The sequence below is a fragment of the Coturnix japonica genome, chromosome 4 (genome assembly GCF_054131305.1).
Source record: "Coturnix japonica strain WE chromosome 4, WE-NBRP24, whole genome shotgun sequence".
NCBI lineage: Eukaryota > Metazoa > Chordata > Aves > Galliformes > Phasianidae > Coturnix > Coturnix japonica.
This window is the reverse complement of record NC_140666.1, coordinates 11,418,829-11,436,589: the sequence shown is the minus strand read 5'-3', so window position 1 is coordinate 11,436,589 and position 17,761 is coordinate 11,418,829. Positions and strand designations below refer to the sequence as shown.

At 45.7% G+C, this 17,761-nt stretch overlaps 1 protein-coding gene across 1 annotated transcript; it reads right to left on the bottom strand.

The window, feature by feature from the left end:
- Positions 1-2,969: 2,969 nt before the first annotated feature.
- Positions 2,970-16,971, bottom strand: SLC6A14 (solute carrier family 6 member 14). Its single transcript, XM_015860268.3, has 14 exons — positions 16,834-16,971; positions 16,017-16,185; positions 14,251-14,382; positions 12,666-12,827; positions 11,491-11,626; positions 10,664-10,796; positions 9,195-9,335; positions 8,123-8,351; positions 7,908-8,033; positions 7,695-7,813; positions 6,389-6,488; positions 6,034-6,143; positions 4,739-4,906; positions 2,970-4,438 (listed from the first exon to the last, which is right to left on the bottom strand). The coding sequence occupies exons 1-14, from the start codon at positions 16,879-16,881 to the stop codon at positions 4,289-4,291; spliced, it is 1,923 nt and encodes a 640-aa protein (XP_015715754.1). The 5' UTR covers positions 16,882-16,971; the 3' UTR covers positions 2,970-4,288.
- Between the last annotated feature and the right edge of the window lie 790 nt (positions 16,972-17,761).

The following is a 17,761-nucleotide window of genomic DNA, read 5'->3' as shown; positions in this document are numbered from 1 at the left end:
AACATCATTTCAACCACAAAGCCGTGCGCCCAGCCCCTCATGTTCAGTACCTGTAAAGCTGCACCAGGTGAGCATGGTGGGGAGCATCTCTGCCTGTGCATGCTTGCAGATGAGGGGACAGCCCATGCTTTCACTCCACCCCAGGCTCCCACAAACAGAAGTGCAACTCTGTCTTTGTGCACAACCTTCCCAGTAGCAGCGCTATTTGTACCCAGCTGTGCTTTTGCTTTTTTTCTGCTGCCATCTAGATTCTGGCAGTAACAAAAACAAGTGAATGCAGTCCCTCTGTTTGCTTGTTTCCCTGTCCACTCTCTACCAGGCCTGACACAGAAAGTTGCTCACACCAACCATAGAGTTCCTTGCAAACTCTTCTGCACCCCCAGCTGTTGGGCTGGGGGAACTCTGTGCTGTATTCAAGGTGCCTACACAGACTTCACCTCCATACTGCCTCCATAGCTCCCCAAGGTACAATCTTACCTATATAATTAGCTGCATCTTCAAGCACTGACACAGCAGCTCAGGAAAGCTGTCTCACATTGGTTTAACTGGGGAAGAAAGTCTGCCTTTAATAGCTGTGACCATGCTATCTGCTGAACTGACCTTAATGGAGCTCAGGTGAGGCTGCCACTCCCCACAGCAATTCTTTCAGCAGAGGATCCAATTTACACATTGCCTCCTTCACTATAGCTTCTCAGCCCAACATCACATCCTGTGGCCTGGCCAGAGGCTGCTGTCTTTAATTCATCTCATTTCTATAGCTCCAGCCTTCCAAGGACCTACTGAATAACCCCAAGCCAGTCCAAAATCGACTTCTTTCCCTGTTCTGCTTTTCTCTTTCCAAGAGTTTTTCTCTCTGTTTTGTTTCATCCGTGGAATGAGAACAGGGCAACCCCAGGGACTGCATGGAATCTTTGGAGTTGGAAGAGACACTTAAAGGGGTCCAACTCCTGCACTGAGCAGGGACACCCACAGCTCCATCAGTGCTCAGAGCCCATCCATGCTGACCTGGGGTGTCCACAGGGATGGGGCACCACCACCTCTCTGGGCACCCTGTGTCTCCTTCACCATCCTTAGAAAAAACTTCTTCCTTACATCCAATTGAAATCTCCCCTCTTTTAGTCTGAAACCATTTCCCTTTATCCTGTCACAGCAGACCCTGCTAAAGATTCTGTCCCCTTCTTTCTCACAGCCCCTCTTACGGAAAGGCTGCTCTCAGCTCTCCCTGCAGCCTTCTCTTCTCCAAAGAGAATCCAACTTGCAGCCCGAAGAGCAAAGTGTAAAATACCAACTTACCCCCTTACCACATTTGGGAGCGGGGGGCACAAAGCTGCATTGTAGGTCTGGGAAGGTCCATTTATGGGTACAACCTATCTGCTGGGGCGACCGTGGTCAACTTCTGTCATATTCTGTACATATATACTCTGTATTACCAACAGAAACACTTTGCTGAGACAGCGCAAAGCTCAGACAGAGCACTGAGCATCTTTCTTTCCATCCAGCTGAAACGTAAAAGATAATAATACAAATAAAACTAGGAAAAAAGAAGGAAAGGGAAAGAAGAGAAGGAAAGAAAGACCTTTCGGTACTACTAGCCGGATTCAAAGCTCAGGCACCGCCCAGCAGCCACCAGCCGAGCAGGATCGAATGCCAAATGACTCGGCTTAAGGAGCAGCGCTGCGCCCGCAGCACGAAGCCACGCTGCTCCCTGCTGGTCGGCGCAGCACCGCGCAGCCCCGGCTGAGCTGCGAGCTGTGCGGACGGACGGTGCGATAGAAGTGCAGCTTTCTGGCTTTTGTAGCTTGAATTCAAGCCCGTGGAGCGCCTTCCCAATGGAAATAAGTGAGGGAATTTGTATTTGCTCTCCTGTGCTGGGCCCCTAACTAATTGCCTTGCGTACAGCTACTAACACCGCTTGGAATACTTCTTTTTAAACGTTTCCATGCTGTAGATGTGGCTTTTCAGACTTTCTGGAGCTGCTCACACGGCTGTGTTCTCTTTCTGTCTGGAGACATACTTGTGTTTTGAGCCAGCCCCAAATCCACTTCTTTCCCTGTTCTACTTTTCTCTTTCCAAGAGTTTTCCTCTCTGTTTAGTTTGATCTGAAGCAGAACCCTAAAGGAACACACAAAAAAGCAGAGTCATTTAGATCCCTTGCCAGGCACAGAATGCACTCCCATCCCAGTAACATCCCAGACCTTGCAATACAACAAGCACTGGGATGCTTGGCACCAGCCCTCATTGCAAAGGAAGGCACTTGGATCAGCTGTCTCTGCACAGAGGGACACTAACACTAAATGTAACCCCCAAGGGCCATCGTACAACCCCAGGGAATGGGCCAGAACCATGACTGGAGAAGAATATGAACGTCAGTTCTTAAACAGCCTTTACAACTCCTCAGTGAATGGCAGCACTCAGCATATAAAGGAGAAAATCAGCTCCCCCCCAAAAAGTGAACAGGAAGTCTGTGTGCACAGGCAGGCTATGCAGACGTCCAAATCTGGATCTCCAGCCCATGAGAAGTTGCCTAATGTCACTCTCTCCTGGGAAGTTCCACTGGTACAACATCATGAAACTGACTCTTAGAAGCGCCTACGAGCAGAAGAAGCCTCAGAGGAACCCCATGTGTGGCAGCAGGGGCTCTCTGCAGGGCAGTAGATAGGAACAAGTCATTAGCCTTCAGTATCTCTTGTCAAAGCTCTCCTGGGACTCTTTTGGAGCTAGTTTGTCCAACCTGCTTCCCCACCACCTCTTGTTTACCTTCTGCATGACTGAGCTTTGAAGCAGGGCTATTGTATTCAGTCCTAGCTTCTATAAGAGGAGCCTTCCTGCAGGCTGAGCCTTTCCAATTCAATGTCCCCAAACATTAGAGAGGTGGTGTTACTTCCCACCCCACCAACTGCTGCCCCCACCTCCATACAAAAGGCTGCAATCTCAATTTCCAGCTCCACACAAAAGACTGAAACCTCATCTTCTGGCTCCAAAGAGCCATTAAAAACAGAAAATTACATTTTATTTGCAGTCAAGTGTTGATTTGTCACAAAAACATCAGTATAAAACATAGAGCAAGGTGTGCGTCTTGGGCAACGAACCACTGTACACAGTCCTTCACTGTTCTGAAACAGTGACAAAGCCCTGAGAAGAGGGGATGAGAAACCCTGCTGCATTGTTCCCAAGGAACCATCATCACAGTGAGAGAGATATGCCCCAGCACAGAAAATGTATGCCTTCAGTCCATAGATCTTGGGTTGAGGATTGTTTGGTGGGGAGGGGTTTCAAGTCCTATGATGAGTGAGGTCAGCTCTCTCCAGCTATCCCATTAGTTCCAAGGTGAAAAGCAAATACATCACAGAGTGCCCAGCTTTTCAGGATTCTCATGATTTTCAGCAGATGTTGGACTACTGGTATTACAAGTCAATTCTAACCTTCATTTTGAGGCTCTGCTTCTTTTGGCTCTACCTAAAGACTAATAACACTGTTTGAACCTTTAGAAAGCACTCTGCCCTCCCTCGCCTTGGTGGCTGCATAGAGAGCAGTAACCAAAGGTTGCCATTTGTGTCTGCAGAACCCAAAGCCAGATCATTGAAAATATGGGATTTCTGAATGACAGATGACCAAATGCTGGGCATGGAGCTTGACACAACAAAAGGGACTCTGTGAGCTCCAGGAGAAATAACGATACAGCAGCCCACTTCTCACCGCATTATTTCCAGTGATGGCAATTTTTTGCCACTCAGTATTTAGGTGCATAGACAAAGTGAACACACAGTGTAGCAAACACCAGATCCTGAGCAGCCTCACAGCACTGAACAAGGCTTAAAGAAAAACCTCTTCATGTTCCCTGAGCTGCAGGGCCAGGCAGCAGCACAGCCCCACACAGCACTGCAGAGGGCACAGCAGAAGGAAGAGCTGCATGCTGCCCACAGCACAGATGTGCATGCATGTACAGCACCTTTTGGCTTAAATTTCACATAGCTGGGGAGCATCAGAGTGCGTTTTTGTTCTTCTCCACACCAATAGTCACAGTCCAGCTGGATACTGGTGGGATTGAACCAAGCATGCCCAGCCCATCAGCCTCAGGAGGCTACAAAGCCTCCTCCTGCCCTCTCAGACATGGTTATCTGGGGAGATCTGTTCTTCCCCAAGCATACGACACTACAAATAAATAACAGGGCTTGCTTGCATCTGAAGTTGGAAGGGCAGAAGGTTGAGTGTTCTTTTGCATTGTCACTTTCTAACAGTTAAAGAAAAAACACATCTAAGTTGAAAGTTGATCATCCAAAGAGCCATCTCATTCTCGAATGTATGTGAAGCCGGACACAGTAGGAATCTCGTGCTCCTTTTCCTTTTTGGGAGTTACAACATGGCTGTATCTTTCTCCTCGGTGACATTCCAGGTAGGGACCCCAGTTTGCTGTAGGCCTGCAGCAGCTTGCAATGCGCTGAAAAGCAATAGCAAGAGATGGTTCATATCATACTTTACACTCTGGACTATTTTTAAGGCTCAGTAAAGCTGTAACTCTTTTGTGGGCACACTTCCTGAGAAATACACCATCTTCATATCAGACCACATTGGGGTACATTTGCCTCTGATACGAGCATCAAAGTTGTTCTTTAGTGTATAAACCCAGGTGATACCTTGAGATGTTCAATATGCTCTCGAGAAGAAGGCACAGACATTCCTGATAATGCCATGAAAAGCAAAACTCAGGACAATGACCACTTCTTCTTTGTGCCCTTACCTGAAAAATGTTTCCTTCCGCTTTAAGGATCTTTACCACAGCCACAATGGGAATCCAGATGACACAAAAGATGATCATACACCAGCCAACAGCAGTTCCCCATGTTGGGTATGGCACTGAGCCATAAGTGGGAGCTGAAAATGTCACTAACGACCAGACCAAAATTGCCTGTTTAAAAAATATAGACAGGAGAGAAAAGCAGATTTCCAGTTAACTTCAACTTGCACGTTTCCATCTTAGGTTGAGTCGTTTGGTTTTTTTAACTATCTACATAATTATGCAGTCTCTTCTTGCTTCCTCAATGTGAGGTTTGTTGCACAGGATTCAGCTCTCAGCCATGGTCAAACAGTAAGACTGACAGACAGAACTCAAAGAGGATGTTGACATGCAAGCCAACATTTTAAGCATACCTGCATCTAAACAGAACTGTATTTCTGGGTTCTGTTGAGCCCAGCATTGGAGGAAACGTGTTACTGAGTAAGCTCAGCATCTTTTTCCATATGTTTTACATGCTCTAATGTTCATTTACTTACAGGAATGAAAAGTAATTAAAGATTAAATGGCGGCAGAATGAGGATATTTATAAGGAACATTTTCTTAATTATAATCTGAAGAGAATAAAGGCAATGCCTTCTGGCCAGAGAGACCTGCCACTATTCCTGGATTTCTGTCATACAGACTAAATACAACCACCTACAGTCACAGCTAGGAATAAAGGAGCAATGGAAACATGGAGAGACTTTAAGTGTTTTTACAGAACAAAAGAGAAATCTCAGATTGGTGAACATCTGGACATCCAAAGAATAAACTCGTGCAAGAGGTCTGTCCAGAAAATGGGATTTCTATCAAACGAGAGGCTAGGTTTTCAATATGTATTCTCTTAGTCTGCAATGGTGAGAAGCCAGCTGCTAAAATAGACAGTTTATTTGGCTCTGTGTTACTCCTTGGAGTGTAGATCCAGCTTGTCCTGGAGAGGATGCTGGAGTCACAGTCTCTGGAGGTTCTCATGGAATGTGGAGATGTGGAACTGAGGAATGTGGTCGGTGGGCATGGAGGGGTTGGGTTGGTGGTTGGACTTGGTGGTCTTAGTAATCTTCTCCAACCTTAACAGTTCTATGATAAGTGGCAAGTATTGAAAAGTATGGATAATGCACAGGATGCTCCACTGACTCAGCCATCCCTTGTCTTTGCATACAGAGCTTGGGCACTCATCCTTGAACACTTACACAGAAACCTATCCATTACCAAATCAATAAATTATATCACATTAATATAACCCAGCCATCTGTACTCACCACTAACAGCACGGGAGTAATGAAAAACCAGCACATCCTCCACCACATCCAGAAGAAACAGCTCTTCTTCCCAATCATCATTTCAATGTCTGCAATAAATCTGTTTCCTCCTGTGGAAAAACAACCACATGGTGTGTTGTAAAGCACATATAGACCTCGCTGGTGAGCCTATTCCAAAATGGTGGAAGGAAAGAGGTGGTCAAGGTCAGCAACTCCAGTTCTATGATAATTAAACAGAAGTCTTTAACCATTAAGAAGTTATAAATCTTTCATTGCAGAAACAAATGTTTAATGTGTGCTCTGTGTATAACCAAATCTATAGTCAAATCGTGCCTGCTCAGTGTCAGTGACTCACCGTAAATGTAGACGATGCCTATTATCTCCAGGACTGCAGCAAAAAGGATTCCCCACCCAGCACAGAAGTGATCTATTAAGTTCACCCAGTAAATTCCTGCCTGCAAAACAGAACAAGAAAGAGGTAAAACTTCACACAGTTCCTACAGTATCTTTATGCAAATAAACTTCTGTTGTTCAAGCCAGTTTAGCTGACCACCAGTCTGAGGTTTTCAGATTCCCAGTTCTTTGGGTTAAGCACACACTTGCAAACGTTATTTAAACATCCTTATGTAAAAGTAGAAAGCACATATGCAGATCCATGGCATTTTGTCACATTAATGAGATCCATGTATATACAAAGTGTGTATTAACAGCTGATAGCAGGATGCAAATTTGGCACTTACAGTATTAAAGCACCAGCTTCAAGGTAACGTGAGAAAGAAATAAGGTTAAATGTTGGTGAAGACTGCTTCACCCACTTTAATGCTGAGCTACAGGAAGGGCTGTGCCTGTTAGCAGCCCTGGTAAGCTCATCTTCTTATACACACAAGTTTCCCACATTGATAGTACAAGCCTTTGAACACTTGTATGCAGCAGGAGGATCACAGGGCACGGAACAGCTTTATATATCACACTCCCTCATACCACATCCTTTGCAAACCCCCCTGTCATGTTTCATAACCTATGTGCTTTTCTTGACCATTCACCACAATGATCTTTACATTCGCAGCCCAATTACACACAGAAATCTGTGTTCCTGGATGTAGTCCTTGCAATTAACCTTTGTAACTGTAAAAGCAATTGCCTCAAGAAAAAGCACACAGTGTACTGAAAATTCCATGTATTTCTGGAGGAGTAATGATGTGCTAATGTTTTGGGTTTTTTTATGACAAATTCTCTGTTCAAGTCAAACGCCGTCCTGTTCGGTAGTTGGTTCTGAACACAAAGGTCCTACCCACAACTAGCAGTGATTCCCACAAGGCAGCAGACACACTGTGTACATATGCTTGAAATTACACAGACAATCTTCTAATCCCAGTAGCAAATAGTCAGGTTGATGGCTCACAGGCTATTTATAGGCCTTCTATTTAAAACAGACATCTCAGTTGAGTAACCACACAAAGTCTGAATTACTCCAGCACTTCCCCATGGGAATTTCCTATTTGAACATCCAAGCACGTGGACAGCATTGGCGATTCTCTCTGACTCATGCAAACAGGGAGCTCTTGGGGAAGCTCTTGTCACACTGAAAGGGATGTTCTGACCAGAGTTTATTACTTGCAGAATAACTAAAGCCATTGCCAAAACGAAGTGTAGTACCTTACCTGAGTTACACAGATAAGACCAAGAAAGAAGAGCAATACACACACACCCAGGGTTATAGGGATTCTCAACTTCTTCATCATTTTGGGATATATGTCTTGTATAGTGGTTGTAAGTGTTTCTGCAAGGGAAAGATAAGCGTTGGTTTTGAAGAGCACAGCTTAGAAAGGTACTGTTCATTTAGGAAGCAATCAGGTACTTAAAGCCCTACTCACCTATGGTGGCAAACTGTGAGTCAAGGCCCAAAAGCAGAAGCATGAAGAAAAATAAGAAAGACCAAAGAGGGGAAACTGGTAACTTGGAGAGAGCCTCAGGATAGGCCACAAACGCCAGATCAAATCCTGGAAAGAAGCAGAATGATGGAGTTTATTGTTATGCTTTGGTCAAGGTCGGTTTTATGCTGATATCAACAGCACAATGATCAGCCTACCTGAGTCCACGACCTCTGAGACAGGTCTCTTCAACACGAATGCCATATGTCCCAGGACAGAGAAAATTGCGAACCCAGCAAACACACTGGTGAGGCAGTTTGTTACACAAACAAAAATAGCATCCGAGTAGCAGTTGTTGTGGAACTTGTTGTATGAAGACAAAGCAACCAGTCCACCCCATGCCACAGAGAGGGAGTAGAATATCTGAGTAGCTGCATCCTTCCAAACCTACCAGAACCAAGAACATGGGAGTTATTATGTTACTTTAAACACATCATAGCTATTCAGGTCTACTGACCACGGAAGCTCCAAGATTTTTCTACATTTAGACTAAATATCTGATTTTACTTCATTTTAATTTCAGAACAGGCAGGATATAGAGCGTACTGGAGGTGCTGCAGTCTCCAGCACAAACAAGGTCCTCTATGAACCCTTATCAGGCCAACTTTAAAGAAGAGATTCAATTCATTTATATATGTAAGTTGTCAAGATGTGAGTGTTGACACAGTGCCAGTAAATAAGGAAAACCAGCAGAGGTCACAGAAATGAGCTTCCGTGTTCAATAACTTCTGTTCTTCCCACCATGTGCTCAATAACTTTTGTTCTTCACACCATGACCCAACCAAATGACTTATGTGGGAAACTGCCCCTGCTGCTTTCCCTCACTTAATGCCTGACATTCACATAAGACACCACAAATGCAGTGCACTGAATATTTGCTTTTCTTCAAGCGGAACTAATGGACTGAACTATAATAAAAAAAATCATCCAGGCTTTCTTTGCACAAAGCACCCTTCCCTACCCATCTAATTTCTGCTCATAGGCAATGGGATAGAATTTGCTGCTGTCCAGTGTTGGAGGGAGGGAGCAAATTGAGAGCAGCTAGAACAGGGGCATGAAGCTCTCATAGAGCTGCAGTTACTGGAAAGCCAGAAACTAGTTGTCGATACAGAACGCAGGGCAGGAAGTTAAGAAGCTTTTGGCTGGATAAAGAATAAATAGTTCTGTAAATGCCAAGCCCAGATAACCTCAGAAATGTGTCACACTTCCGGACCTGACACCACCTCTCACCTCTGCCTCCATCAACTTGGTGATGTTGGACTGTTTCCCAATGTAATATTCAATGCCATCCAGAGCACCTTCCAGGGTGGCTCCTCGCACCAACAAGATGAGCAGGATGACATAAGGGAAGAGTGCAGTAAAATAGACAACCTGCAGGAAGAAGAGCAGGGACACACGTTAGCAGTGACGGGATGCACAGCCCTCCATGCATGAGCAATGCCAAGGGTCTAGGCTGAGAGCTGCTGCTACAAAGAGCCAATAATCAGGGAACTGGGACTGGAGGTGAGCACACGTCAAGCACTAATCATCTGGCTTAGCCAGTTCTGGAGCTTCATTCCAGCAGAAGGCTCAAGCCACATATCCACTTTTCAGATAGCTCTTGATCAGTTTCAGAAACGTTTTCTGACATAATTTATTGCTGTGGCAAGGTCTGGACTCAACTATCCCATAGGTATCTTGCTAGGCAGGCAATGCTTCTAGCAAACGAGACCCGAAGCCAGCCAAAATTAGGTTATCAGGATGGAAATATCTCCTGTTGAGACAAAAACCAAAACAAAATAAAACAGCCCATGCTGGAAACTTTTCTTTTTACTGAGAACAAGGACTTTTCATCTCTCCCAGACACAAATCCTGGTTGTTTGTCTATACAACTTCCAGCGCGGTGGGATCCAGGCCAGCAGCAGTGCAATTAGCATGCAGGCTGTGTTTAACAACACTATTGTTTCTCAAATCTTGGTTTCGGTGTTACGCAGGCAGATAATTAAAAGAATGGAGCTGGTTTCACCAAGCCATAGCCCTGCACCATCACATGGCAGTCTGCTGTTCTTGAAGACCTCCATCATACTTACATGCAATAAACTAAACTGAGACAAGGGCCTTGGGCAGTGAGGAATGAAATACAGCCTGAGGTCTGGAGAAGATCCTCCCTACCCAGAAGAACCCAGGCAGACCTGGTAATTCAGCAGAGCTTGCAAACAAGCACCTATGGACCTGGTCCCTACAGGCAGCTCAGATGTCTTGGGTACAAACAAGCTTTCACAACCTGGTAGGTACATGTACAACTGCTGGCAGGACTCGACCTTTATTGTCCAAACATCTCGACCAGTCTGTAGGTACAAATAATTATTGGGTGTTACCATGGCATACGTGCATGTGCTGTCACATGCACATGTTCATCACCACCAGCACCCAGCCTGGATCAGCTGCATGACAGCATGGTCTCCAAACACAAGGCAGCCCTGGTGGAGCCCACAGAGCTCTGCCTTAAGTAACTGCTGTGCAATCAGCACCTTACTCATATTTTATGTAACAGTTCTGAAGCCAAGGAGCAGCAGCAAAGCCTAACAGTGGGTCCAGCAGAGAGTGGTGGGTTAGCACTGCATCCTGCCTTGTGCCGGCCTCCCTCTAGTCCAGCTGACACTGGGAGCGCTGCTGGGTAGGATCAGGCCAGAATCTGCTGTCTGCTTTTCCTCACTTACCTTTCCAGAAGACTTGATGCCTTTAAACAAGGCAGCTCCGACAATCATCCAGGACAGGAGCAGGCAGAGGGCCAGGTACCACACGATGTTGCCAGTCTCATCCAGCCCACTGGAGCGCTGAAGAGCCACTTTACTGGAAGCACAAAACAGCACAGTGAAAACAGGGACAGAAGCATCTGCTCCTTCTCAGCCCCTTCCTGAAGGAAAACAAGCTGCTCCCTATAAGCATTGGCACTGAGGGATGTGGTTAGTGGGCATGGGGGGGATGGATTGATGGTTGGACTAGATGACCTTAGAGATCTTTTCCAACCATAATGATTCTATGATGTATTTACAAGATTCTGCAGGCAGCAGCTATAACTGCATGACTGGAGCTGGAATACACAAAATGTTAACCACGTGTTTTTCATTCCTTAACATCCACCAGCCCTCAGCTCCATGGCTGACTCCATAAGTCCCATCATGCCTTCAAGTTAACCATGACATTCTCATAGCAGAAGAGCCCATGACAAGAATCAGTTCCCAGGCAGATCAAAATCACATAGCTAAAGAAATGGAGATTTCAAAATAGGCTCTGATTATGAATAAGTATATTCTACTGCATAAATCCTGAAGGAAAAAAATAGTTCCCATATACAAAGACACCACGTAGTCCCTACCACAACTCAAGAGAAGGCTTCTTTCGCTGGATTATTTTTCAGCTTGCTACATATTGACTCATTTGCTTCCATAAAATTATGGGTCATTGCTCATCAATGAGAATTTTAAAGTTCCTCCTGCATGGATTTCCATGCTCATCCTCATTGATGAGATGGTTTCTTACTTACTTCCAGTACTGTTCGCTGGGAAATTGCACTGGTTTATAGTTGATGGTGTCATTGATACACGTGAGGTTGTTGCTTGCAATGAACGAGTAGTTTGCATGAATGATTTCTTCACCTAACGTCGCATTGCAGTCATTTACTGGAAGAAAAACAGCAAGGAAAAAAGAAGAGAATCAACAAGCAGTGACTGAAAAAAAAAATGAAGTCAGCCTATGATGGCAAATATGTTTTCTAAGCAGTTCTAGCTCCAGGTAGAGCACACAGCAAACATAACCTGCTCTCAATATTCAAGAGTCCTGTATCAACATTTACCATTAAATCTGGTAGTAGGTTATTTGAGACAGTACCTTCAGCTGAATTCGGTATTCCTCCAGCACAGAAACTCAAGGTTAAAACATTTTGCTTCTCATAAGCAAGCAGCATCTATTTGCTCAATGAAGAATCTCAACGCTGCTCTTACAAAGCCTATGAATCCTATGAGATACTTTCAAATACACAGCTGTGTTACAGTTACATTTTTAAATAGCACAACCCAGCATGATCCTGTTCCTGTTTTAATAGTGTCAGAGGTTACATGGTGACTTGTTTCCAACTGGGCTAATAACTACTAATTGTCACACCAGCTTCACCTTTTGCCTTAAACTATTCTGATAAGAAAGCTGGGGAGATAAGCGTTTGGCAGTACATGTGTTGCCAAACATCAGGAATAATAGCACTGATATACATTTTAAACAGTTAATAAAGTATGAAATCGACACCTTACTGGTGCTTAGCATTATGGTGGCTACAGGAAGGCAAAGGATGATGAAAGCAGCCCTGATAAAAACTGTAGGAATACTTTTGTTTCCTGTAAGAGAGGTATTTGCTTTCCCATTAGGCCTGGCAAAATAGGAATGCAGTGTTTCTTCTGGTACGTGCAATTCCCAGGAACATTAGAGTTTAAAGAGGAGGGGAAAAAGAGGAAGTTCAGCCCACGTCTCTGTACATCTCCCTGTACATCTCCCAGTTGGTGGAAAGAGAAGATGATAAGCATTATGCTCATGAGTTTAGAATCAAAAGCCAGGAAGTGATTCCTCAGGCCATGGCCGCCATCTTCCTCCTGTCACCTCTCCCAGAAAACAGCACAAAGCACACTGTTGCAATAGAGTAACACTGAGCCATATCTATTAGTACGATACCTAGGCGGGTTTTGCTGCAGAACTCATCTGCCCAGGAAAAGCAATCTGACCACGGAAGCACTTTTTGAAATGAGGCAAACAAGTAGTAGAGCGCATAAGCAACGATGACGTTGTAATAGATCGCCACAAACGTTGAGATGATGACCATGGTGACTCCCACTCCTATGAAACAAAAAGATGCAGAGTCATCATTACCCCCAAACTCAAGCTGAAAAGCTGGAGAACCTTCAGTTGACTTTTGCAAGGCATCTTGGGACAAAGATTACTTTTAATACATGCAAACAGTGACCAGACAGGAAGGGTTAGTTCATGAAATGAAGGGTATGGTCCAAACTGACCAACCCAGGCATGCTTTTGAAATGAGGTTCAACTTAAACCCATAGAAATAAGTGGACTAGTTATCAAGTCTAAGGAAGAAATTCAATAACTTTTTTCTTCTCCTAGCACAGCGGGAATCTTTGATTTATTGGGAAAATAGAGGAAACTATACAAAAACTTAGCACAGATCATCTTAACGATACCTTTCTGATTACTAGTTTTGCCAGTTAAATGAGATATAGCAGAAAATGGCAAAGGTCTGCCATTTATACCGGCATCCTCCTTTGCTAAAATGAACTTTGTTCTGCAAGCTGGAGAAAAACTGCCAAACAGTTCCTAATCATTCAGGGAATATATTTAAATCTATATCTTCACAGACGCACAAAGCATTTGCTGTGTCTATAGAGTAAGTCAACCAGCCAGTTTGTAATCTCTTTTGTTTTGTAGGAGGTGGTGACTGAAGTACTTATTGCAATCACAAAAGAAAGAACAAAAAAAACCCTTCTTTGTTCCTGTATTAATGTCTCAGGTAGATAAAGAGGACAAACAAGACCAATTACATAGTCCTTTACACCCAAATGCACATAATCTGAGTGGATGTATGTGAGTAAAGCACATGGTTGATTGTTTCCAGACACATAAGTCTTCGTGTAAAATCCAAACTCCTACATAGAAAAGCAAACTACAACTAAAGAATACAACAACCCCTCTTGTCATGAGAGGCACGTCACTGTATGAAGCTAGAGCCTGACCTATTGGATCAGTCTTCTACCCACTGGAAGTGCTGTAACCCGGCTGACTGCACACATCAACCAACTTCATATGCCCGCACCAACTCTGGTGGCCAAATGCAGTGTGAGCACATCAACATGGAACTGTCCTGCAAGTTGTTTGGGACGTTCAGGGTAAAGAAAGAGCAACAAGGTAAAGTTTGATTCATAATATCTTATGTACAGTGGCAGGTATGCAAGTGGGGCTTTCCCACCAGGAAGCAAATGTGGTGATCTTCTTCTCTCCTGATAACTGCAGTTATGTGAATCACTGATAAAGCCTTGCATGGTAAGAAACTTCATGGGAAATCATTACCCACATCTGTTTACCTGTTTGTTAATAAGGAAGACACTTATCTGGGAATGTAACACTAACCCAGTTCCAGTAGGAGCATTCTCCACATATTGAACAGGAAAAAACTTCTCATAGTTAATAATTCTATGAGGAAATTGTCAATCTGCATCTGTTCATAAATAGAGAATTGAACAGTACTAACCTTGAAACAATGGTAATATTCTCCAGATAGAAATGGGCCCGAGGCTGGCAAACTGCCCGAGGGAACATTCCATGAAAAATAAAGGCAAGCCAGCTAATGCCAACATCAGTGTGTATGGGATTAGGAAAGCACCTGAGAACAAAGAAAAAAAAAGCAGAAAACAATGAGTCGTTCAGTATTCACTGCATTTTATATGGCTTCACTGTATTTTATATGGCCACTTTGCCCCATCTCAAATACCTGCCACTTTGCTGTCTCAAATACCTTATAGAAAACCTACTTGTTTTCTATAAGACTAAGTAGTGCCCACAAAGAAGAGACATGGGTTACTGGTACTGGTTTACATGGGGTTAGTCCTCCTACTGAGCTAAAGGGATTTTACAAGGACTACTGAAGATACCATTGTCAAAGAAACAGAACGCTGCTCAGCTGTAGGCTTGCTCTGCTTTCTGTTCCTTTTAATTTAAGCATGGACATAAGCATTTCTTCACATCCTTAGCCACAAGTTGCAGCTACACCATCAGAATAGCTACAGGATGTCAAAGCTCAAGAATTATTTCATACGGTTGGCTGACTCCTATGTCAAACTGGTTCCCAGCATGGCTCTTGTCTAAGCCCCATTTTAGAGCGCACATTAACCTGACATCAATGAAAACCCTGTTCTGTGGAAGGGATTGGCACTCCTTTTGTGCACACAAGATGAATGAGGGAACGGAGAACACAGCTTTCCTGAACACGACCCAATATCCACATACATAACCAGACAGAAACCCTTCCTCTGTGCTGCCTGACTTAAAAGCCACTGAAGACCCAGTTCTACAAGGAACTGCAAATCCCTGCTGTAATTGAAGGATATGAATAGTCCCCTTGAATTAGCTGGGGCAAAGAAGGATACAAGAAGCAACACAGTTGTGCTTTAAACACTAAACTTTCTGCTGCAGCAGATGCAAACCACCTAACAGATAGGCTGATGTCCTGACTTACTTTGTTTTCACAGTTTTGATGAAGAGCCATAAGTAAGGCAATCTTAATTCAAGCCGATAAAACTTCTGTACTAAGAATGCCATCTTGTGTTCCACATGCAGTTGGATGAACTGCATTGTATTTAGAGTCCAACATTTGACTCTAAATGGCTGTTGGGCAAGCAAGTACACAAAAGTAAGCATGCTGCACACTGGACATTTGCACTCTTCCTAATTACCAGTGGTTGTTTGGTGGGTAGACAGAGCTCTGGAAGAGCAGCCAGAGAATCTAGAGCCTCCATTTGGCTTTGCCAGTTGTTTGTGTGAGCAGGTAGAGGCTTTCTGCCTCACACTTCTGTAGAATCTGATGGGAATTATTGCTGAGCTTGGATAATTATTCCAGTTTAGCTCATCTGCCTGGGCAAAATGAAGGCTGAGAGAGGACTCAACTGTACTCTATAAACATATCAAAGTGGTAAGCACTGAGGAGGGAGAACAGCTATTTAGGTTAGCAGTGGATATTGGCACATTGATAAAGAGGTGCAGGTGGGCAATGAGTTCTGCAATACTCAGATGGAAGCCTGCAGTTAAAACTAAATCATATCCCCCTCCTCAGCCAGTACTCAGAAAGCACAGAGATGCTTCCTCCTGCTCTTCCCATTCCTATCAGTGGGCATCATCCCAGTTCTCAGTGAGATGCTCACATTGAGCTCTGACAAAACACACCGAGCCTCAGGGTTGGCCTTCACAGCTCTTGGAGATAGCAAGGAGTGCCCACCCAGAACTGCCATTCAATACAGGTACCTCCGCCATTCTGGTAGGTGAGATATGGAAAACGCCAGACGTTGCCCAGGCCCACGGCATAGCCCACCATGGAGAGCAGGTAGTCAGCTTTGTTTGACCAGTTACCACGATCCGAGTTCTCATCGCTGTCACTGGTGTGGGCATCTTTTTCATTTGACAGACTGAAGTCCTTGGAAAAGAAGAAGAGGGAAGGCTCAGGATCAACCCGGGGATAAGCAGGACAGTCGTATCCTCATTTATCTGTCCACAGCATCACCTGGACATCGCTGAGCAGGGCAGTCAGACAGGGTGAGCAGAGCCAGGTGGGGTGACCAGTCCAACTGGTCCTTGACCAGACAGCGTGAACCTATCAGGGTCTTCCCAGAGAGCCCAAAGATTCTTCAGAGCCAGTTGTATCCTGATTCTCCTACCTTAGCCCCCTCTTCTGCCAGCTCCTGAGGGCAACACCTCCAGGGACCCCCTCCTCTGCCACTGTATGTGCCCAGATATACCCATACTTGCCTTAATACTGGGCTCATCCCCTTTTTCCCACCTATTTAGGTCCTCCCATACTTCTGTATTTACCTACATCCCATCTGGATTAATGCTTTAATGTCTGCCTAGATACAACATAGCTCACCACCCACCCAGTGCTCCCAGGTAGCCATACCCTATTTACCCAAGTGCCCCTATGCCTACCTGGAGCACTTCCATACCCTATCTACTCAGGTGCATTTGTAACATGCCTATTCCCCCCTAACCCCCGCACACCTGTCCAGGTGTCCCTATACCTCCCCGAGTACCCGCTCAGCCCACCTGCCCCGTGCCCCATCCCCACCTTCTTCTTCCCGCAGGAAAGGAAGCCTGGCAGGCTGAGCATCCCCATCTCCACCGCTGCCGAAGCCGCTCCGCTCTGCCCGCGCCGCCCGCTGCGGGCCCTTTATCGGAGCCACCTCCCTCTCGCCGCCCGCCCCCCTGCCAGGAACTGCGGCCCCGGGGCTGCCCCACGCTCCGGGCGGGGCTGCGGGCGATGCGGGCCAACCCGCCCCCAGGAGCTGCTCGGGCACCCCTTGGCCGCTCTCCCCAGCCCGTGCCCACTTCCCCTCCGCACGCCCAACCCCTCGCCCACTTCCTCGGATCACCCGCCCGGCCGAGCTGCCCCAGAACCCTGCCCACTTCCCCTCCTAAATACCCCCTACCCTCTCCACTCCAGCTCTTGCCCGGAGCCGCTTCCCTTCTCACGCTCGTCCTGCCCCTACCAAACCACCTTCAGCCTCCCAGCTCCTCATGCACCTGCCAGAACATCTGACCCCACATCACCCCCTGCCTCTCCCCACAGAACCGCAGCCCGGCTGCCTCACCTCCTTTCCTAGCACACCGGTCTCCCTTCACATCCAACACCCACACCTCTCCTTTCTTCCTGTTCCCCCTCTCCCTCCTTCACCCTGGAGTCTCAGCTCAGGAGATGCACGACAGCAAAGGGCACAAGAGGGGTTAAACTTCGGTTTCTAAACACCTCCCAAGCACAGGACGCACAAAGACAAGACAGGTCATAAAAGCAAAGCCACCCCCGGAGGAGGAATTTAACAAGCAATGGCTTAATGACGACAATGGCTTAACCGAGGACCGCCTGGCACTTCATCAAGTTGAGCAGCCTTCCCCAGGCATACCCTATGGGCACAGCAGCTAAAGCACAGCATGGTGGTACGTGGTGGCCAGCCACCTGCCTCCCTGCTCTCCATCCCACCCACCCTTTTTTATCACCT